At 40.4% G+C, this 24,056-nt stretch overlaps 1 protein-coding gene across 1 annotated transcript in view; it reads right to left on the bottom strand.

The window, feature by feature from the left end:
* Positions 1-24,056, bottom strand: part of JAZF1 (JAZF zinc finger 1) — a 208,860-nt gene that overhangs the window by 93,743 nt on the left and 91,061 nt on the right. The window contains exon 2 of the mRNA XM_032991773.2: positions 3,260-3,332. Coding sequence (XP_032847664.1) covers positions 3,260-3,332 — 73 coding nt within the window. The remainder of the gene's footprint in view (positions 1-3,259; positions 3,333-24,056) is intronic.

Below are 24,056 nucleotides of genomic sequence, written 5' to 3'. Positions count from 1 at the left end.
GTACTAGAGGTTGTTGGCTCCAGTGGTCATTTGCAACTACTCCTGATATATCAGAGCCAGTATCCCATTCTGTAGTAGCAGCACCATTGAACTTCCAGACAAACCACTTCTGTATTTATAGGATGGGAGCAGATGAACTGCATCTGCTTTGGCAGCAGTCTGTCTTACTGACTCCAATGCTGACTTGTAAGAAAGCAACCCAAAAGTTAGTAGGGAACAACCTTCAATACTGGAGACTGCATTAAGGCTACACTAAACTCCGTCTGACAAATGGAATTGCAGCAATTCAGTCAGTGCCTGGTGCAAGTGTTTGATGTAGTGATAATAAACCATTAAGGCCTATAATTTATATTTTGTCCACCAGTTTTTAAAGGAATGTTATCTGTCTACATGAGGATCACACACTAAGGAAGCTGCATCTGTGTGCAGTTACTGAAAGCTGTAATGGCAGTAAATCTCCAGCAGAGAAAGAGATGGAGCCTTACAGGCTCAAGGCATCCGCAATCTGAAGGTTGTTTCAGAGCTTAAGAGCACATACAGTATTGCTGTATTAATATGCCTGAGAAAATAACCAGGAGTAGAAGGAAAATGGAAACAAGAGTATGCTTCAGGTTGTAAACAAAAGACTCTAGTACCCTTCTGTATCTTCTATCTGCTTTACTGATACTTTATCCTCCAAGCTATCAAACCAGACAACCCAGATTTATGTTCTGTTTCAGCTTATAATGGCCACCATACAACAGGGCAATGGGCAGAGCACAAAGCACACCCACTTAATCTTTATACCACAACATATATTAAGCGTACATCTTATCATGCAATTTTGACAGTCCCTGAGAATCAGAAGTCCCTATTTTCCCAGGCTCCACAGAAGCGTACAGCCCACACAGAACATATTGGATATACAAACCTGCAGAGGAAGATTGTTTTAAGGTCTGGAACTCACAGCAGGAACTGAGCTAAGCTCAGTTCCACTTGGAAGCCATAAAAGCATGGGTTTAAAAAAAAGTGCAGCAGTATCTGGTGTTTGATATCTAACAGTATGCAACATGTTTATGACATGTATTAGGCTACAAAATCTGAGTTCATAGCCTGGGACAACAAAGCAGAACTCAGATCTGGCATATGTAGTGGGAAATAGAAAGGCATGTCTTGTAAGTGTAATGGATATTGCTGCTCCCTCAAGAGCCTGAGCTGCATAGAGCAGGTGGTTCAATGAAAGACATCAGCACTTTGGAAGAAATTAAAATACAATTAAAAGAGCAATTAAATTGCAGCTGGTTTAAATTTAGATTGGGTTTTACTGTAAGAACAACTCAATTCAGTTCTGCAGAATTATTTCGCAGAAGCGAAAGGGTAAGAAAGTTTGGACAAAATATGCAGTGAGTAACTAAAACTGTCTCAGTCACAAAGAACTCAGTTAAAAAGGGTACCAAAATCATGAAATCTAGATGAGGTATCACTTTCAAACTACTTTAAATGTAGTCTGATTCCAAATTGGCCAATCAAGTCCTGTGGCACTTTCTGTGGTCTTAAACCATCTTTTCCCCAATTTTCAAAAAACCCCTTCCCTCTCCCTCACATTAAGTAAAATAAGCACAGAAGCAACAAGAGAAAACGCCCAAGTATATAACCGAACGAGGGAAACATACCACCATACACAACAACATACCAAGCCTACATATCAAAAAAAAAAAAAAGAAAAAGTTTTTTACATTAAATGAGATCAACAGAAGTAAGTGTTAAAAAGGGTCAATGGTTAATTTCAAAATAGGCTTTAAAGAGTAGGGCTGTCTCCAGGAAGAACGGGAATTACTTGCCAAGTAGGAAATCATGTCAATAGCAGCTATTCTTAATCAGTGTAAGTCTCATGTAGTGGAGAAAATTTAGTCATTTCACCAAGTGAACGCCACTTCTTCCTTTCATAACTCAAAGTCTTCTTTTTCCTCTTCACTGACACCTCTTCTCTACAGCAAATATTATACAAAGCCAAATGGTGGATTCTGTGTTTGAAAAAGTTTGTTGGTTTTTTTTTTTTCTCCTTTTTCTTTTTTCATTTTTAACATGAAGTGGTATTAGAAAGAAAAATTTTGCACTGTGTATGGCCAATGAGAGTTTGAATCAACTCAGTCTATCCTGAAGTAAATTCTGGGTTAATATTCCAGGCTTGTGAGTTTGCATCTCATCCTCTAGACAGCAAAGATACAAAAGGACACGGGTGTCCCATGTATAAAACCCAGTAATACCACACATTCTTTTGAGAAATGCATTTCCAAAATGCAACTAACTGGAACTTTCAACCACAACACACCTGATCAAAAAGACTATGATGTAAAAGAAGGCAAAATAATCCCACAATAGCACCACGCTGATTTACCTAGAAAAAAGTGTTTTAAGTGAGGAATTACACTTCCTGTACAGTGTTTATTTAGAATTAGAAGACAGCTTGGCAAACATGCTGAAAAAGTGGCATTGCAACTGCACAAAACCTTGCCATCTTCCCCTTCCATGCAGCATGTTCCATGGGTCACTCTCCTCCCAGAGTAAGAGTAATCTGAGCTACCTCCACTGAATTCTGCGATATGTTTAGATGAGAGGGAAAATAAAGTGCAACTCTCAGGCTGCTCTTTACTGTGACACAGCCTGAGACACAAACAGCCGTTCCACTCCTCCATGCTGGAGTACTCTGGAGGTTTCAGTTCTGCCATCAGTCAATAACTGAAAAGCCAAGGCTTTGTTATTTAGATAAATGATTTAAAAATTGGTTTAATTTCTTAATTTTTTCAAGTTTTAGGTTATATAGGGCTGGTAAACAAGATTTTAAGATATACACTGTGGTTGAAAAAATTCCAAAGTACTGTAAAAAAATCTCTTATGTATAGATCTATTATCAGTTACATTTCACTTCTGATTGAAAAAAAAATATTCTTTCTCCACTCAGTTGTGTGGAGTCCAAGAAAATGGAAATACAAGCAAAGACGAATTATCTAGTTTTGCACAAGATTTATTAAACATAAAAGGCGAAAACATCATCCTCTAAGTATTTGAGCAGTACAGCTGAACGGCTGCTTGTGCCCTGTGTAAAAGTGATTAAAATTTAGTTAAATTTTAATTCAACTGTCTTTCCAAAACAGGTGTTATCATAGTGTCATAGAACATGAAACAGAGTGCGTACACAACCATACCATTTTGGCATATGCAAATATACACATATTGTGCAAACCAAGATCAGTTATACCCGAAAAATAACCACACTTACCTGTTAATGTAACTTAAAGCAACATAGGTTGGCTGCTGAAGTTCTTGTTTCTCTAAGACACGTGGGTCTGTATCTGGAATAAAAAATAAATACCCGGAATTGAGTTTTCTGTATTTACATTGAAACATATAGGACAGTATATTGCAAAGTAACATAAGTGAAGACAAGAGACAGAAAATAGCTTAACCCAGTTTATCCATATAGAGTACATTTAGCACAGCACAATCATTTGTTCATTCATTCATAAACACAGTGTTGCATTACTTTACACAAGAATTTGAAACATCAACAGTGATGTAATTTCCAACTGTCACACAAGCTTTCACAATCCCCCTCATAAATATTAGTTTTCACTGCTTTCCGTGATTTACAGTGTTAAAAGGATCAAGCTTTCTTCTTTTTTAATGTAGCTATTTCTAAATATGGTTGACACATTTTGAGATGTTTTGGGAGTGATTAGATCTCTTCAGCTGGGACTTGATACTTTTCTTCTAGATCTCTGAGTTTTGCTTTCTCCCTTCTCTACAGCTTATTTTCTGAAGCTCTCAATCAGAAAAATCATACAGAAATGCACTTGAAGCAAAACATTTGCCAAGCAGAGTGCTACCCACCAAAAGCCCTGAAACAAACACAGTCCAATTCCCTTGAGTGCTAACTTTCTCACTCAAATGAAAGAATATGTTTTCAATCACTGTTTTCATTGTCCTTTTCAGTTAAGTTTTGCTTCTATCTAACAAAGAAGTAATCTTGGTTTAAATTTCTGAAACCAAAACCAAGGGAGTATGCTCATAGTTTATGTAGCTTTCTTACACAAAAAAATAGGATGATATTGAGGTTTCAAACACAGCTTTGCCCTACATTGTAGAAATGCACCTTCAGGAGCTGAGCATAAACAGTTTTCAAAAGTTCCCAATGGAAAATGTGCATCACGGCTGTGCAGATTACTACATAGTCATTAACAACAGATTTTATGCATTACTTTAAAAGCAATTCTGGGTGCAACTTGTGCATTTTAGCTATAAAAAAACAAAACAAAACAAACTGCTTTTACTAAATGGCTCCCTACAGCACTGCTGCTTTTATATCTTTTGTATCTGAGAAGTGTCTACTTTGAGTTGGGAGAGGGAGAGGAACCCTAAACAAAACCCGTATTTTGGATTGTTCTTGCTTTGTCCTACAACTTCAAGCACTGTTAATATTTAAAAGGTCATTATCTCGATAGCCACATTTGTTTGATCTGATCAATTGCTTCTGGTGGGTTTTGTGGGTTTTGTTTTGTTTTGAACACACAATACAATTATTTCAAAATCTGCCTCTGCTGCCCTGACTTAAGGAAGATTTTTTTAACTGAACTGAATGGGGACTGTGCTTGAGGTAGATGCATTTGTCACACCACTGCCCAAAGCAGATAATGTCTCTATTCAGTGAGCAGGGAATTCCCTGTTCTACCCCCTTAAAGCTCAAACTGATCCTAATCTTTCTTCCTAGGTTTGCTCCTACAAAGCTCAGGCTCCAGGATTTGCTAACATGCCTTTATCAATATGTCCCTAAAGAGATAAATACCTTTAAGGAAATTCAGAGAAGAGGGATAAAAGCACAAGTGCCAATCCAACCACCAACCCCAAGCCTTTTATCCTTAAAAGGAGCAGATCTTGCTGGTGCCTCGGGAAATTCTGTAGTAATTACCAGCACACCACGCTAACAGTAAAGCATCAGTAATCTTCCATGTGATCTTTATAATTCACTTCTCTGAGGAAGTTAGGTCCATGCAACACACAAAGATCTTTTACTTGCCTTTGTTTCTACAAAACCCACAGTCATTTATCAGCCAGTCATATAACTGCTGTCATGGTGAGCTCCATTAGATTTATACCTTGGTGGTACGTGGCCTGCCATGAAACTGTCTCGATTCAGAATGTCTGCAGAGCATTAGTCCCATCCAGGACTATCTAAGAACCTCCTCAGCCCAAATTTAGGATTCTGTGGTTAAATGACTACATCTCTGCTAATCCAGTTCTCAAATGGGATTAACCTCCATCTATAAACAACAGTTTCTGTGACAGAAGGAGACAAAATTGGGCCTGGTTTACATCAGAGTGGTGCATGTATCTGTGGGAGAGGACAAGGGAAAGCTCTAATGAAGAGCCCATCACATTTCCATTGCTTGCCATATAACACCTATAACACCAGGTGAAGAAGAAAATGCAAAGACAAAACCAAAAGCCAAATAACTTTTCTAAGAGCACGTTATCAAAGCACAGAGAAATTTGCCTGCTGGCACCTGCACAAAACAGGGTCCTGTCTCTCAGCAGGTGCTGCTTGACACACGAGGAACACACTGCACACAGTCTCTATTCTGTGTATCTACCCCTTCCCTCCTTCACGTATCAGACTTCACACGTAATTCAGGTTGTACATACCAATTCCAACAAAAATAATCCAGGAGGTGGTCAAGAAAATCTTGTATGAATTTAGCACTCAGAATGCTTGATACATTTTTATTCCTCTTGCAACCATCTGCTGGGTTGCTGGTTATGAGAACGCCGCATTCACTTCTGCACTGTAGCAGGAATTACACATAACACTGTTGGATATTATTTCTCTTTCCCAGCTATAATAACAGAAGATTAAAAGAAAGCACAGGAACTTGTGCTGGGGCCACCACATGGCCCTGGGAGAAAAGCAGAAAAGAGCAGAGACCAGGCCAGCTGTGCCACGAGTGCCAGCAGCCCCACGGCCCTGGCACAGCCCTTCCCCAGGTGGAAGGGCACGAAGGTCGCAGCAGCCGCCCTGCTGCACCCACCTAAAACCTGCACAGCCTCGCTATACAGGCCACGTGTACACTTGGCTCACCACCTCCAGCTTTTGTCTCACGGTCTTAAAATGTCACCAGCCCGTTCCTTCCCGCCTCCATTCCCTCTCCCTCATCCTCTGCCCAACCTTAGCCAGCGTCTTTCCCCTCTCCTGCCCCTTCTGAACCTCACTTCTCGCTCCTCATCCTGCCTCCCATCGCTCTCCCCTGCCCTCAATGTCACACTGCCCACTCCTCTCCCTTCAACGTGTCCCAACACAAAAAAAAAAGGTTAAAAATCACATGACGGTGTCTATAACCACTTGTTCACTCTCATGCCACAGGACTGAATATATATGTAATTCCTTCCCTGTACCACCCTCTTCCCTGTGGCCTTACTGTGTCTTACTTCCAGTTTAGCCAGTCTTGACTGATTTTTTTTGATATTAGTTAGCACACTTTTGCTCACAGGGTGAATATACATTATTGTTAAGAACCACAGAAAGATCACAACCATCCCACGCTTGCTTAATTAAAAAAAAAAAAAACAAAACAGGAAGACAATTATTAACATTTCTTCCCCGCCCCCCCCTTTTTTTTTTTAAAAAAAAAAGCTTGTTAACACAGCTACAGTGAGATTAAGGAGCAGTATTCCCTGATGCTGAACCTTCCAGCCTAGTCTACCAGTGCTCTGCTTCTCTCACACCTCAGCACATTCCAGCAGACACTAGGCACTGCTTTCTAACACCGTACACGCTGCCCAAAGCCACAGTCTCCAAAGATGTGTTACCCCACTGACCAGGATGTTACATCTCTGCCAACACTCTCAACTTTCTGACTGGGGAATGAGGAGCAAAGGAGGCAAAAATCTGTTGTCAATAACGAAATGGCCCTGTATATTGTTAAATGTTTAGTCAATGTGTCTTCAAACACACACAGGCTGGTCAAAGGCAGTCAAAAGTAGCCTAAATAGTTTCCAAACAGACACCTATAATGGATTAAACACTGACAGATGACAAATCTTTTTATCTAAAAGTATTTAAGCAGTACAACCTAGGACTGATCTGAGCTCCCCTTCTTATAAGAAAAATATCCGGACAGCACACACACACAAACAACTACGTATTTTGAAGCAACTGGTTGATTAGCATTATTTTAACTAGTTACCTTCGCTTCTTCAAGTAACATGGGCTACTGAAGACTCACTACTTCCTTAGTTTTGCTGTAACACTACCTGCCTTCATTACTTGTCTCTTCTCATAAGCATTATGTCCCACTGATTTCATTCCACATTGGGAAGAAGAAAGGCACTACGTAGTTTCTGTAATGCTGTGGGGCTTTTTAACTATGTCCTCTTATTTTACTATGGTGTTAGATTTTGGAGACCCTGTTTTTTTATCTTTTTTTTTTTTTTTTAATTAAATGTTATTAAAATGAAATTTTTATTTCATATGAACAACCCCAGGGTTTTGTTCTGGGTCCCACCACCTCACCATTAAAAGACTGAAGTGTGGTGCTAACATCCACAAAAGAGAGTTACTCAACTAATCATCTATAGGATTAGACACCTCTAATTTCTCATATCCATAACCTGTTTCATACTAGGCAACCAGACAAGTACTTTGAGTGTGAAATTAAGGCTAAGACCATAAATTGCACTGCACCATCTTTGAACTGCTCAGATGAAGACAGGCATTTTCTGTGGAGCGTGTTCTAACAAAATGAATCACTGACTAGTGAACCAAGCTACTATTATTAAATCACCTCACTCATGGTGAAATAACTTGCAGTTTGAAAAAAGCAAAATTCTAACCTGGTGAAGTATTCTAGAGAGAGTAAATAATAAAAAAGGCGCATGCATCATGTGTAAGTACGGTCTTCATCAATTATATAACTCTGTTCTACACGAGTTTTTCTATACAAAAATACATGCCACATCTTTGTTATTATATAATGGAGCAGTAAGTTTTGCCCTGCAAGATACAAGAAAGTTATCATAAGCAACTTCACAAGAAAGCCTCACTTTCATAAAGCCCCTGCATTTAAATCACTGTGAAAAATCACTTTTCACCTTATAAAGGGCACACAGAAAAGTGCTAAGAAATTTCAGTGGCATTATTTTACAGCCACAAGCTTTCTTCTTACAGGGACTAGAAAAGGTCACTACCACTAGCAAAGCGGTAAAGATAGTCTCAGGAGAAAAAATAATGACTTAAAGGAGGTAAAATTTAAACTACTCTTCAATATTTTGAAGTAGCCAGTGTTGCTTTTACCCTGTTGTGCCACCACCTAAGAGGCAGAAGTTGAGGTCAAGATTGACAAGAATCCAGGTACCTAAAGAAGGACACATGAATCCCTGTTCACATACAGATGAAGTGACTGGATTGACAGGATTTTTTTGGTAGCTGTAACCCTCCAACAGACTTCACTGATGTTGTAGATATTACATTTCAGGGTGGGTAGGGGGGTGTCCATCTCTTTAAAAAACTAAGGTTTGGAAAAACATGTCTTCTATCAGCCATGCCATTACTTAAACTCAACAGTTGCAACAAAACAAAACCACAAAACTCCCCTTGTCAACCCAAGGGTGTTATTCCTGTTTCTGTTTAATCTCAACAAGAGTAACAAAATGCCTCAAGCGTTATGAATATAATGGCCCTGCAAAGAATTTTAAAAGCACTAAAACTCATATTTAGAAGGACCAAGGACTTACAGTATGATCTGTCTCCCAGGTTACTCAGAGACGTTTATGATAATCTCACCTTTTTGGACAAGATCACACTGAAGTGAACTGCCAACACAGAGGTCCCCCAGACTTACAACGGGCTTTGTCAGAACATCTGTACACACCTTCCGCTCGCCCACCATCAGATTCACAGAGTGCCTGTCTTGTATTTCACTTGGCCTTGAAAGTGCCTGATATAAGTCAGCTCAGCTAGTTAATTAAAACCTACACTTCCCTTGAAAGTAGCTCGCTTCACTAATGATGCCAAGGCAAACATTTCTGTTGGCTTCCTCAAAAGTCCACAATTGTTCTTACATGGATGTAGCTTAAAAAGCCAGAAACAGATAAATCCAATGTTACTGGAAACTGTTCCCAACCCAAAACCTCCATTACAAGGAAGCCATTATGAATTTCACAGTTGCAAGCCCAAATGCAGTGTTATTCAGGTCTCTTAGGAATTTAAAGAATAAGATCGCAGACAACTATGATTTTACAGATATTAACACCATCCCCTAATTACATCTTGAATGGAAAAAAAAATTCCCACATCTACAAAAAGGAGGTGATGCTCTATACTTCAAAGACAGAACATTGGAGGATAAATACCACGACTCTGCAACAGTTTTAAACATACCTGACTTCTAGAATACCTTTAATATTTACGCACAAGTTTAAGTTTTTTCCAAATCAAGGCGTTAAATGCCACAGAGATGGACTTATCAAAATTGCACGTTTTCAGATTAAGCTCTCATTAAATAGATGACTAAGAAAGATACATTCAGGCAAGCACAAATAAGAGAACTGTATTTATTTCCACTTTCCCAGTTTCAGTACAAAATTCTCCCCGCTCAGTCCATCCCAGAGTAGCAAAAATTTCTCAGTTAGCTATTTCCCCTGTCAAATTGCTCATAAGTGCATGAAGCCATGAAAAACCCCCCTGAAAGACACAGGCCAGTAAAATATTACAAGAAGCTCATGAAACTGCAGTCTTTTTGGCCCACTGGGAGACAATCTATTGGACTGACAGCGCCCTACCGGCGCTCTGCTGCTGCTCAGACCAGGCCCCTGTACTTTCCACTCAGCAACTGACTGATTGCAATGGCTGCATTACTGCAGAAGGATAACAAGAGTCCAAAGCCAAGGTAAAGCATCACAGGTCACAGTCCAGAGTTCAGACTACTGTGGACTTCTCCTAAGGCCTGCAGACACAAAGAAGTTAGCACTAACCTTAACAACTGCATATTAGACATGTAAGCAAGTGGTTAGCAAAAAAATATCAAACAGAAGGTTTATTTCAATGAAGGCTGCCTCAGGAAATAAAGCCAACAAGTATATATTGGGAATGCGCACACAGGCAGCTGGAAGGAATAGGAAGAAGCATCTGCTGACTTAACAACCTGGTTTACCACCCGCTAGCCCCTTCATCTAGGTACCCTTTACAAGGAAGTGAGGCAGTTCTTCATGGAAGCTCCTGAAGAAAATGTGAATTTGTAAAAATTGCCTCTTCATAGCAAATGCAGCCTGATCCCTGGGATGCCACTCCAACATTTTACCCTCGCTGAGTGTTTTGACTGCAGAACCTGTAAGAAGCAGTCAGAGGACGGCACTGCAAGATGGCTCGTATAAAAAAGGGGCTCCCAGAAGTTCAAAAGCAGCATGCTGGATGTTAAAGCACACAAACCTCCAAGAACACCACAACCAAGAGCATCCATTCACTGCTGCAGATCAGCACCTGTGAGACTCCAATTTTTAACACAAACTCTGAGACACAAAAACTCAGAACTTTGTCATATGAGAAAATGGTATCTTGCTGGGTGATAAGGTGCATTTGTGATATGTAAAAAAAAGGTATTTCAGATATGGACAATAGCAGAAAGAATGCATGGAGTCCAATCATGGATCCTGAATCTTTAAAAGGTTCTAATTTCTGCAATTAAGTTAATTATTGCACACTACTAAGTGACCACAGTGCTCTTCAGTTGCTGAAAGTAACCTTTGGATCTGTCATGCTACCTTCAAATAGGCAATTAAAGTGAAAAATGAGAGTATGCATAACTTTTCATTGCCATACATTATATATAAATAACACAAATAAGAAGAGTTGTTCTCAGCGCAAACCCTTGATCAACTTAGTCATGCCTTCATTTGTTTAGTTGAAAATACATTATTTTGTGGTCCTTACTACAGACAATCTACTGCCTTAAGAAGAGTTTTCCCTTGCCAGAAATTAAAAGAACTTTCCATTCCTTTGCCGCCGAAATAATTTTGCATTAACTGAAGTTGGATAGTATCAAATGTGCTAGGTTAACTGTGAGGTAGTGGACAGATCCAAGCAAGTGACCTGTTCCTTTGTCCCTCAGTGAGGCAATCTGGTCGACCAGAACTCGGCCTGAGGTTGCCCTGAGAGTCGCTTTCTTGCTTTGCACCAATTTACAGTACTGTAAACCAAATGCAGAATTTGTGAAATTCTTTAAGAGATTTTAAAGGAAAAGATCATACATTGTAAGCGTTCTCAGCTTGGAAGTCATATGCAGCCTGTGAAGAACAACATCGCATCTCCCTTCCCATCCTTACAAGGTGTGTGAGCTCTCTGTGTACCACCCTGCATTCTCCATCACCTTGCCAAAGCCCCTCACTCCAGCAGGCGAGCACAACCATCCTCTCCCAGCAGAGAAATTCAAGCTCTGGCCTTTCGTGGTCCCCTTAGAAGCAGTGCTGATTAGAGCCACAGCCCAGTCCATGTGGGCCTCCTCAGACCTTCAGCACAGCTCAACGACATGCTACCACCTAGAGCCAGAGGTTGCCTCTGGCAGAAGGGATGGTGCCCGACCAACCAGTTTTTAAGCCATCTCCCATGCGCTCCCCTCCTCCAAAAACCCAACCAAAACTCCAGAAGCAACTACAAAGCAGGGAGCTGTGCAGGAGGGCATAACCACAGTTCATTAAGAGAATATTACTGTGCACTGTCATTGCAGACACACTCACAATATCCTCAGTAGCTCATGTCTCAGAGTAGAAAAAGTAATGCCGTAAATCAGATACTTTATTTCTATTCAAACAGAATGCAATTGTTGGTAACTAGCTGCAGAGCTACAAATGTCAGAGGCATCTCGTGATCTTTCAGATGTAGTGAACTGTAAGCACACTTCACGTGCTGTGATGCTTTTCCAGTTATGTTAATTAGTTTTTATTTGAAACATACAATTATTGCTGCAACTGAATGCAATAATTAACGGTTATTTTTAATAGGTAAAATAATAATTAATCAAATCAACAGGAGATCAGCAGAACGCTGGAAAGGTCCTTTAGAGAAGGCAAAAAAAAAGTCTGCTGCTACTTTATTTTATTTTACTTTTTAAATTGTGAGATGTAGTCAATTTTTAAGCATTTGAAATGTTAACATCTTGCTTGGAACTTCGAAGTGCAAATATACTTAATGAAGCTTGAAATAGAGAAAAATTAGGATGCCATTTTCACAGCATTTCCCAACATTTAATTCAAGTCAAATAATCTCATGAGATGCCACTGGAGAATGTTAAAGCAAAAGGTCCATTTGCACTTAACCATCAAGCACACAGTACATAACATATATTATTAGTAATCTTGAAAATTATCCTATTTCAATAATGAGTATTTTAATTCCTCACCATACTATGACGTTTCTCTTGTCCAAGTTTTAAAAACTCATCTACTATGGAAAACCACTCACCTTTAATTCACTCAAATTAGGGAAGGGCCCCAAAATTAATTTAAAAAAAAAAGGCCAAAATTTAAGGATATTATTCTATACTGAAAGTGACAAAACCACCTTTGTGCCGTGCAGCACTGCCCGCAAACACACACACAAGCACAAGGGTCTTCTTGATCACTTCTGTAGGCCCCAACTACACGCGGTGCCCTCTGCACGAGTGGTCACACCACGGCGATGCTGGCAGAGCCCCCTAACAGGGACACAGCAAGAGCACATCAAAAGGGCTTCTCTGGGCAACATAGCTGTATCACCTCCCCAGATGACAGGCCAGGCCAATAAAAACACTCTGCCTACATAGCTGTGACGGCCCCGGCCGCGAGCTGCTGTGGGGATGCCTGGCAGGGAAAGCATTTTTCATTCCCTGCACTGACAGACTGGAGAGAACGGACGAAAAGGGCTGGAGGGTGCTTTCCAGTGCAGACCCAGCCCTGCACGCAGATTTTCTACGTGTTCAGTCAAAAACCTGTTTCCAAAATTCACACATTTCTCCATTCTCTAAGGCCATACATATCATTACCCACTACATTTGGAAGCCGACAAAAAAGAAAAATGAGGAGCATTCACCCTGTATTCAGCCTTTTGCCAAAATTATGAGGAAATAATTTTGGGGGTTGGCAATGGATTGCTTGAGGCTTAAGTTTAGTCAGTTCCTATGAGAACTCAGGCCTGGCCTGGGCAAATCCACTGGGAGGTTTGGCTTTTTTTGGGCAAAACTTGGTAACTGGTAGTAGAAGAGCAATCTTCATATAAACCACAAGTCAGTGCTTTTTCAAACCAAGCCTGTGAGGTGAGTACAAGCTTAAATCCATATTCTAGGATAAACAGTTTTGCATACAGCAAGCAGTTATTTCAAAACATCTAGTTTTCCTATTAAAAAAAAAAATTAAATTTATAGGTTTGTGTTTTGCCTCTTTATTATTATTACTCAAATACTCAAACCCTTGTTCTCATCTAGTTTTAATAATGAAAACCTGGCTAAACATTCCAAAATAAATAAACCTAGTATTACTTTAAATAAAACTTCAAAATATATATCTTGACAGTTCTGATGCTTGAGGGTTTTATTTCCCAAAGTAGTAATGATCTCCAGGAGTTAAAATAATATGATTATATCCCAACTCCATAGCCAGCTAAACCACAACTGAACTGCAGTGGCACATATTTCATTTGCAATGTCAGATGATCTCCATTTCAGACTATCAACATAGCACTAAATTTTCAAGTGTCACTGAAAACAGGCCACTTCTAATTTTGGCTGGCAACACTAAAATGGACCACTATAGGCAGCACAGCTAGTATTTTACAAGTTAAACCTCTTCATCTTTACCAGGAATCAAAAAGGAAAGCTTTTTACTGTAAAGTTATTTACTGTGTCTTCACTCCTCTGCAAATAGTGGTTGTGGGATTTTTTGGTTTATTTTGAGGGAGGGTTGTATTAGAAGGGTATAATACATATTTTTCCTGTGAATCACTAAAATTGCTATAAAAAGCTTATCTGCCGGGCTACTACTTTGCACAGTCTAGTAGGAGACAGACCAGACTCCTACCTTCACTTCCTGCTGACAGGAACAGGGATTGCACGGAAGTAAGGAATTTCTTGTAAAGAAGATGGAAATAGCATTGTTACTTAGTGTTACTCAAGAGAAGTTCCCTCCAGAAGATGGCAGCTATGTCCAGTCCAGTGGAGCAAGGATGGGAACCAGCTGCAGAAGAATGCCAGGTGCTCAGATAACCTTTATCTCCTTGAAATGTCTTTTCCAAAATTCATTTAGACATCCTGTGTCTTACACAATTATTTTATTTCGCTGGAAATAATTTCACCACCACTGTGCCTTAACGAAGACTATGAGCAACTCCACATTTGTCACCAATGCTATACATGAAATACCCAGCAACAAGCCTACCCCACAGGGAACAACAAACTCACGCATATGCGTATCATGTATCAGTACATTTCTTGCAGGGAGTGGGGTGGGGCTGTCCCTCTCTTTAAGAGGAAGACATCATCACTGAAAACAGTGCACAAATGTGAACCTAATACCATGAGACGAAAACTCTACTTCTCTGCAAACAAAGAGACAATATCCTTTCATAATTATCCCAAACTGTACCTTTTAAAAGTCTAACATTCAATCATTGGGATAACAAGGGCTGGTATGGAAGAAGTTTTAAAGTGCTGTTAACCATCAACTTAGAGCAACAAGACTATTTTGTTTGCCCTTAAGTACTCACAGTGGAGCAGTTTTGTAATTTGGGTATCTGTTCTCGAAAGAGAATTTCAAATCATCTTCTCTTGAGAACTAGTAAGGTGAAATAGTATTTCACACACCCAAGTTACCACTTCAGCTGCAGTATCTCTAATCACTGTAAGCCAAGTGTGGCATGTGGTTTGGTGCCCTCCACTGAATGCCATCTGGCTACCTCAGTTGAGCGCCCAGAGGACAAAAGTTTGCAGAGCAGGGAAGAGATGAAATCTCGCATCTTGACTGAAACTGGATCCTGTCATCTTCAGTCTTACCTCAACGGTCTGAACTGGTAAGACACAAAGACAGAACTGAGATTTTACCCTCACACAACCAGCCATGAACTGAGGCTTGCGGAAGGATGAGAGGGGACATCTCCTGTCCCGGCGAACACTGTGCCAGTTTTCTTAGTAAGAAAACTTCCAAGTTTTCAGCATGGCGAAATTACTTTTTCCTCATCGTTAAACCCAGTGCAGATTTCCACACGCTGACTCACCCTGGTGTGTCATCCGCAGGGGCAGGAGCGGGAGGAGAGCTGTAGCTCACAGAACGTTGCTTTTAACTCTTAACCCCCACCAGCCAGGGAGGGGAAACACCCTTCCCACAACGGGCCACTCGTTCACGGGGAGACACAAGCGCAAAGAAACGCCTCGTACCCGTCCTTAGGAGAAGATTAAGGCGAAACGAGACATTCCGCTCCGGCGTGGAAGGCCGTTCCACCGGGGGCGGGTGGTTAAAGCGACGAGGCTCGGCCCGCACTGGGTTTACCACCGCCACCGCCTCCGCGCACGGGGAGGGCGCTGCCGCCCGCCCAGCGGCGCCGCCGGCGGAGGCCGCAGCCCCGCGGAGCGCCGGGCCCGCCGCGCCCCCGCGTGGCGGCGCCGAGAGCGCGGCCGCGGCCGCCGGCGCCTCCCGCCCGCCGCCATTTCCCTCCCCGGGCTGCGGGGCCGGCCGGCGGCTGCCGGTTGATAGAAGTCGTTTCGGAGGGGTTTTCCAGCCCTTCCTCGCCGTCCGGGTTTTCTCCTCACAAGGCACCGGCGGCAGCCGCGGTGCTGCCCCTGTCGTTTCTGGCAGGCATGCAGCCCCTCAGGAGCTTTGCGCCAGTGGTGACCTGAAGGGTGGTAGGGAGGTACCGCATTTAATGAGAACAGCAACAGTGTGAGAAAATGCTCAGTTGCCAATCCTCAACGGCTCAGACAGAATGCGTTGTGAAGCACTTACTACATCCTTGCAAGACCGGGCACCCTACCACCTGGACGCACCAAGCAGCCATCATGCGATGGTTTATCTCCCTGTCTCCCGACCACACGTTCCCTCCCCTGATTCCTCACTGGCTGAGTACTACAGGGTGTACAGACTTCCCAAACAGCCTACCCACACGCCTCTTCATGTATGTGTTCATACATCGCATGTTCATGGAAATGAACCTTGTCTCTCTCCAGGGCGGAGAAGTTAATATGCACGAGCTCACCACGCAAGCGTATTGAGACGAAAAGTTCAAAAGTTCAGGTTCCCCAAGCCTTTTGGTATCTCCATCCACCTAAAACTAGTTCCAAGTACTGGGTCATCATACTTAGCAAAAGGACCGCTTATCTTCTGGCCACAGGCTAGGTGTGAATCGCGCCTACTTTATCAGACTCGTTCTGTGAAAAAGACACTCACTCTTTCCCTTACAACAGCAATGATAATAACAGTCATAATTTAAAAACCTGTCAGGGGAAGCCAGAGCAAGCGACCGAGATACAACCAGCAAGTGACAACCGACCACGGAAACACGGGGCAGTGCGAGTGCCACAGCCCGGCCCGGCGGCTCAGGGCCGCTGTGCTTCGAAACCCGGCGCACAAAATGGCTTCCCTGGGGAACCTGGCAGGTACGCTGGTTCCCCTCCACAGAACGAGGGGCACGCAGCAGCCTCAGCCTTTCTTGCCGCTCAGTACCATTAAAACACCCCCGTTAGAACTTAAAATATTATCCACTGCTTAAATACCGAGTGTGTCACGTCTCTACAGATAGTTCTTTCCTGCAATTTATTAAAAACAGAAAGGTATCGAGATTCTTTTCTACTTCTAATAGCTCTGAGATAGAGAAAACCCAAATCAGATTCAATTAAGCTAAGCCTCAATGTCTCTGAAAGGAAAAATTTAAGGTAGAGGAAAAAAAAACAGTGAATCATCAGTTTAAAATAGAACATAAACTCAGGTATGCTTAAAGGTTGACATTAAGTAGAGATTTAAGAAAATCAATGAGTTCAGTAATCAAAAATATTTTAAGGCCAAGACATGTTCTTACACATTCTACATTTATTATCCCAATCAAAAACATGCTGTGTTCAACAAATAAAAATGAGTTTTCCCAGTATGAACAAAAAGGAAATGCTGTAAGTTACTGAGAGAAACAAGCTCACGTATATCCAAAATATATTTTATTTGGGGACAAAGTCAGTGGAGCAAACCATACAGCGGTAGGGGGAATGGCGCGCACCCCGCCCTAGCAGGGGCTTCTTTTTATAGAGCAACCAGCAGATTTTATTGGTTAAGCAAAAAATGGCGGGTTTCCTGCTCTTTACACCAGCGCAGCTCCTTTTTCTTTGTTTCTGCGAGGCTGTCTCTCCCTCTCAGAACTTTTCCACGGCCCTGGAAGTGGGGGGTAGGGGCGGCAAAGTCCAGGTTGCTCTTCATCAGGAGTTCTTCGCTTCCTTTTCTGCTGGCTTCCATTCTTCCCCGCCCCTGCCCCCCCATCCAGGTTCCCCTTTACATGACACCTAACCACAGACCACCCCCCCATCCTACTGCTTGCGCAATTCCACACAATGACCAACCATATGCCTAATTTGTGATCAAAAAAGGCTTGCTTAACTTTTATAATTTTAACACTACTAACTTAATAACACCTTTAGCCTAACTCAATAAAAGTAATTGTTTAATTACTTTTAGCAAAAGCAAAATCCTTCTAAGTTACCAATTCCTATAAAATTCTAATACTCTATTTGCCCTCACACAGAATTTCAATATAGAACTATTAATCAAATAGTCACATCAATGAATACAAAGTTAGCTTACCATTAAAAAAAAAAAAAAAAGTATTTAAGACAACAGGAAAACTATTGACTAAAAAAGCTCACAAAACGTCACATGCAATTCTTTGGCTTCTACAGTTTTGCCTGACATTTATGTTAAGCTGAAGCACCTGTACTTCCTTAATGTTTCATGTAATAGAAAGTGTGAGAAATGCTCAGTTGCCAATGATCAATGGCTACAGAAAGCAACAGAAGCACACTGGACTTTTGGCAGGTGCAAGTGGTGCTCCAGGTTTGTACCAGTCAAGCTCAGGAAGGCTTCTCAGCAGAGAAAGCTCATTTTCTGCTCAGGAACACCTAAGAGTATCAAGCAATCTAATAAATGCACTCATATGTCAAAAATCTGTTTTAATTAAGTTAGGCTAAGATCAAGAATGCAGACAAGCAATGCCTCACTCCTAGGTCAGTACAACTTCAGAAGGTAGTACTGCTGTTTCAAAACAGTGTTAAATTTACTGTATTTACAAGTCTGTAGCCATCTGAAGAATGGATTATTCAGAATCAACAAAACATCAGTTATTTTGCTCTTCTTATGTTTTATAAGTCATTAGAATCAAGAAGAAGTTGGAAACAGGTAGGGAGGAAAGGAGGACATCAGCGATACTGAAAACTCAAGCAAAGCCATCTCAGATCATGATACGTAAGTATGTACAGTACGTATACACCTTTCCTGTATCTCAAAGTTGCACATTCCTCTAAACAATTCAGCTGCTAATTTTACATTTAATTGCTGCCAAAAAAAATTATTTCCAAAAGTGACGGTTTAGTACCTTCTAAATTCTATTGTTACTACTAAACAGCAATTAACTGTTAGAAGTTGATAGCATTATCCATTATTACAGCAATAAATCTTAGTCTTATTTTTATTCTGTACTGTTCTCCTCTGATCAACAGCCAATTATGACATAAAAAGCACAGCATACATTTATCAAAATGATTTAAGGGATATGATAAAATGGAGACATTCAGTAGATAAAGGTTCTGATGCCAAATTTAAGGACAATTTAAACTCTGATTAATTTGGCTCAAAAGTTATTCAGATACGCTGTTACTTTGCTAGAGTTTGGTTTGGTTTTTGTTTTTGTTTTTTGTTTGTTTTTTTGTTTAATTCTCTGAAGAGCATTAAATAATTTGGCCTCCAAACACTACCAGACTATAGAAAGACACTTTCAACTTTAAAAATAATAGTTCTTTCTCAAAACATATTTCAGTAATAATCTTACAAATGTAATTGCACATAGCATTTTAAAACTAACATATTTCCAAGTATGTTACTGCAAGCAACAGCAGATAGCTTCCCATTTATAGTTTATTTTTCTCTTCTCAAGAAATAGCTTAAAAAGTTTAACCAAACTCCTTAAAATGTTTCCATTGAACACTTATTTTGAAAAGGTGTGCGCTATTAACAGGGTACTTGTTCAGAGGAAGAGCTTGTTTGGTTTGATGTTTCTAACAAACTAATAAAAAAATCCAATTGGCAACAAAATCTTTCTCCAGGTTCAACAGACACCTGCATATCAGCATCAGTACAATATAACCGCAGTCCTGCTGGGATTTGTTCACAATATTTAACTAAAGTCTCTTTGAACTCTCTTTGTATTCAGGACTAACATGGAGTAAGTAAATGTGGTGGTTGGATTACAAGAGACATTAAGACCACCACCAAGAATACTCTCCTCCCCCAAAGCATTTTCCCTGCCTCTCCCAATAAGCCTTTTTCTATTCCCTGTTTCTGTTTCTAAATACATCTACTAAGGCTAAGTGAAATATCTCCCTCTCCATTCAGTTTGCATTTTAGCAGCTTTTAATATTCATTGCTTAATGCAGTTTCAATGTGCTCATCCCTTGCTCTACAGAGTGGTATTGATTTGCAGTGAGAAGCAGAAAAATGCCTAGTAACTCCTCCGTAATTTATTCTAGCTTTAAAGCTTTTCACTAGTCAGTAGACTACCTAATAGCCTAGTCAAAATGAAGACAAACATCTTCTGTGACAGAAAACTGTGGGGAAGGTGGCATGAATTAGAGTATGGAAATGAACACCTTAAACAAACCACCTCAGTGGGAGACTGACATTGTCTGTCTGCCAATGAACTGCAGACAAGATGCTTAGAAAAGTCCCATAACAAAGAAAAAGCTGCATATTGTTCGAGGGTTCCCATGTCAGCACCACCCCTGAAGCCAGAAACATTAATAACTTTTCTTTTGCTTTTCTTCTTTCTGGGGAGAAGGGAGTTGAAATCAAAACAAACAAACAAAAGTATCTAAAGATTGCTTATACTGCTAGTTGAAATTTGTTCATGCCAAGTACTAATGTACAGTGGTGGGGTTGAAGGTTTCTTCTTTTTTTTGATTGAAAGGGGTAAGAGTCCTACAATTTGGCTGACTTGTAAAAAGCTTCAGACACGCCTTTCCAGAGGCTCTCCACTGCATCAGCTCAGAAGCCAAGCTTGCCAATTTGATGAGGTAATTAGCATTTTCTCCTAATTAGATCTACCTTTTTCTCCTTTACATACTTGGAAACCACTTTACTAAATTTAGGAACAATTAAATGTATCAGACTGACAGCTGCCAAAAATGCCCTCTGTATTGCCTCGGTGAGCAGAATTTCAATATGAGCAGTCAAAATACAGATATTTCTGTTGTTCTATCACTGACATAACTGCTTTCCAGCTTCCAAGTCTGAAGACATGTACTGATCTATCATCCCAAGACAGGATGAGACCCAAACACTCCGACGACCCATTGCAATCTGACTTCAACAGAAAGAAATCTGGTGGAGCGGGCTGTGGAAGTCACAGGAAGGTACAACATGCTCTAACATCCCCCAGTCTAAATCATCAGTGGACTGGGACAGGTAGATGACAGGAGGCAGACTGCACCACAGTCATGATACAGCCTGAGGTAGTGTCTGCTGGAAAGACAATAGTCCATTCTCCATGTCCATGCAATAAATGGCCTTCTCTCTGCAGCTACCAGCTAAGATTATAAATCAGCATGTTTTGCAATATTAAAAGCCACTCCAGCTGCAAAGGAACCAAGATCATAAATTCTTTTCAATGCACAGCATCGGGCAGTAGCAAGGCTTTCCTGAGAATGCTGGACAGCTGTAAAATAGCTGCTTCAAATTTAGTTTCTACTACAGGAGATGGAAAAGACCTGTATGAACTATTTAATTAACAGATCAAGACAGTAAGACCCATGGGGAAAAAATTCAGCTCTTAACACAAGCTTTTAACTGTTTCTTAAAAAGATTACATTTTATATTATATGTGATGTTTTTTGAGTTGAATTAAGACGAAAACCTGGGTTGAAGAACATCTCCAGATCTCATCTCTCAGCTGCTATTAATGCATATCAAGTTGACAGTGGGGATAGAGTTGGAGGTATTTGTCAAAAGGATCAGCATGCTAACTAGAGGTCTGCGGAATCCACACACCGCCCTTCCTTACACTGGCAGGAAGAAGGTCATTGCTAATCAGTTTCTTTTCTCATATGAAGTCAAATGGCTCCTAATCTCCAGATGATCACTTAATTTAGCAAAAAGGAAAGTAGACTACTTTTTCTACAACACAACAGCAGCTATAATTCCCCTCCTGTGTTACCTATGCAAATTACATCTCTGCTGTACACTAGACCTGGCTATTTAAGAGCAGGTTTGAAGTGGAAGGGGAAAGGAACATTGTAGTATCCACCATGACCATTAAAGGACCCTTGAATTCTCTGGCTAACAATGATCAATAGCAGCAATTACTACTCAGTGCATTCAGTGAGACCTGGACTCTCAATGTGAGAAGAAAAGCATGTTATGAAATCTGAATGGATGCCAACAGTAAAAGAAACACAGTTACTTTTCTTTAAGCCCACTCGTGCTCGACATAAACCAAGAAGGGAGCCCACTAGCTAGCACATTGTCTGGAATAGTGGGCATGGGGACAGTAACAAGCTATGCCACATATCTCTAAGACAGGACCCCTAAGAAGTTAAGCAGATTTGAGAGTTTCATGGACTCTGTTGAACAGATTAGGAGGTGACATAGAATATTATATCCATTTCTGCTTCTTACAGCAAGCCAAGACACAGTCCTGGTCTCCAGCATAACCAAGACATTCCAGATCTCCTTTTCTGTCCAGGCATAAAGATCTTCATATAACAAGGACCAGCTTCAACCCTCCAGGTTTAAAGCAAAGATGAAAAGGAATTTTCATGAGGTAACTGAAAAACATTGCACACCAAGGACTGTTTTAGCCCACCATCACCAATGGTAAAGCTCATGTTAAAGAAAATTATTAAGTACCAAAGTAAAATTTTGGTCCGAATATTAAATAACGGAGTGAATGTTCTGCACTGGCTAGGATCAAAGGCTACAGTTCCATTTCCAGCTCAGCCACAGACTGCTTAACAGTCCTGATAAACTCAATTAATTTCTTTGCTCAACCTCTTTTTTTTTTTTTTTTTTTTTTCCCCTACACCCTCAACCCTTCTTCTGTTTGCTGTGGATACAATGTAATGAGATTCCTTATGCTACTTTATATTTGCTGGCACAACTGAGTATCTACAGACAGGGAGATGTGAGCATAACTGTACTTAAAAATCTTGCCATAAACACACCTCTTTTCACAGTTCCAACAAAAACAACATGCCATTTGTCTACATTATTGCCAGTAGTATTAAGACATAGTTTACAGTGTACCACTGTAAATAAAGGCACAAAGAACTCAAGCTGTAAGGTGAAAGGCTGAGGAGAAAACGCAAGAGGTTCTACCCTGCCAGCGCATGTAACACTAGACACTGCCTGCATCCAAACATTCAATGATCTGCGAGTGCTGGGAGCCACCAAAATGGAGGGAACAGGATGGGTGGGGAGGATAACACCCAAAACCACCACTACCACCCTGAAAATCAAAAAGAAGCACTCAGTTTGAATTCACTGTCATGTTCCTGGCAAAATGTCTGCTGAAGCACTGCAGAGAATTTTATAGGCCTAGAGGAGACACTGAAGAAATACAAACAAATCAATGAATACCAGCAGTGAGAGATAAACAGTTTCGAATGCTTCATACAACTAGGATCACTTTGCAGCCAGATTCCTTGCCAAGATGAAGACTTGGAAGGCTTCTGTCACACTATTTCCAATCACAGTACTTTATGAAAACACAGGGGATACAGTATGCCTTGATGAGAAAAACCAGTGTATATACAGGCTCATCATTCTTGAGCAGAAAGCACTGAGGTAAGTACTAGTTGTTATGGATACGTCTGCATAAGTAATGGCTGTTATTGCATCTAACCTTCAGTTTTCATTTATTTTGTATTTGAGGGTGTGGGTGTCTGCAGAGAGATTTATGTTTTATGTTATAAACTTTCATCTGCCACAAAATCCTGAAGTGTTCTTATATTGTGTGACTGCAAAAATACCTTCAAGCAATGAGTTTAATGTAAAACCAAAGGGATCAAATATGATATTTAGAAGACTTTAAAAAGTCTTGAAAAACTGCACTGCTAATTGTTCTTTTAATCAGTTTGTGTATTCCTCAGTTGAAGAACTGTTCTTTGATAAGCAATGAATATAAGCTGTTTCTCACTGAGTACACACAATTAAATGTGAATAGTTTTCATGACAGAACAGATACACAACTCATTTGTGTGTTCCTTGTGTCAACTGACTTCTTAAGCTAAGAGCTGTTTTTCTGGTGACTTATGCTACAGTGGGGAAAAAAACAACCAACCATCATTAATGACCTCACAGTTACTACATTAGGCACACAGAAATTAGAAATACCATCATATTTTATACATTTTCCTTTGTATGCATAAATGATAGGTGGAAAGATTCTAAGGACCGGAAGAATCAGACAAAACTCTCGATCTGTTTTGGTATTGATACCCGGTGATATAAAATAAATACACACCTGAAACCAGGGGTATGGTTTTGATGTGTTGTTTTTTTAATCGGTTCGTGGCTTTGTGTTTTTTTTTTTCTTTGTTTCTTTTTTTGTTCTTTGGGTTAGGTTTTTTTTGAAGTAAATTTTAATTTTGTTCAGAAAACTCAGAGTTACTAATAAGAGATAGTCTGTGTTCTAAGATCTTCTGTTAGACAGGTAAATCTGACTGCTCCAGAAAAAGTTTATGTTTTGTATTTTTAAATTAAAACCACAACTTTGTCCTATTTAGGTAATAATTTTTTAAAAAATTATCTACTTATCTATCTAT

This window comes from Tyto alba, unplaced genomic scaffold, assembly GCF_018691265.1.
Source record: "Tyto alba isolate M040663 unplaced genomic scaffold, T.alba_DEE_v4.0 Super-Scaffold_38, whole genome shotgun sequence".
Classification (NCBI taxonomy): Eukaryota; Metazoa; Chordata; class Aves; order Strigiformes; family Tytonidae; genus Tyto; species Tyto alba.
This window is presented reverse-complemented; position numbering and strand designations above follow the sequence as displayed.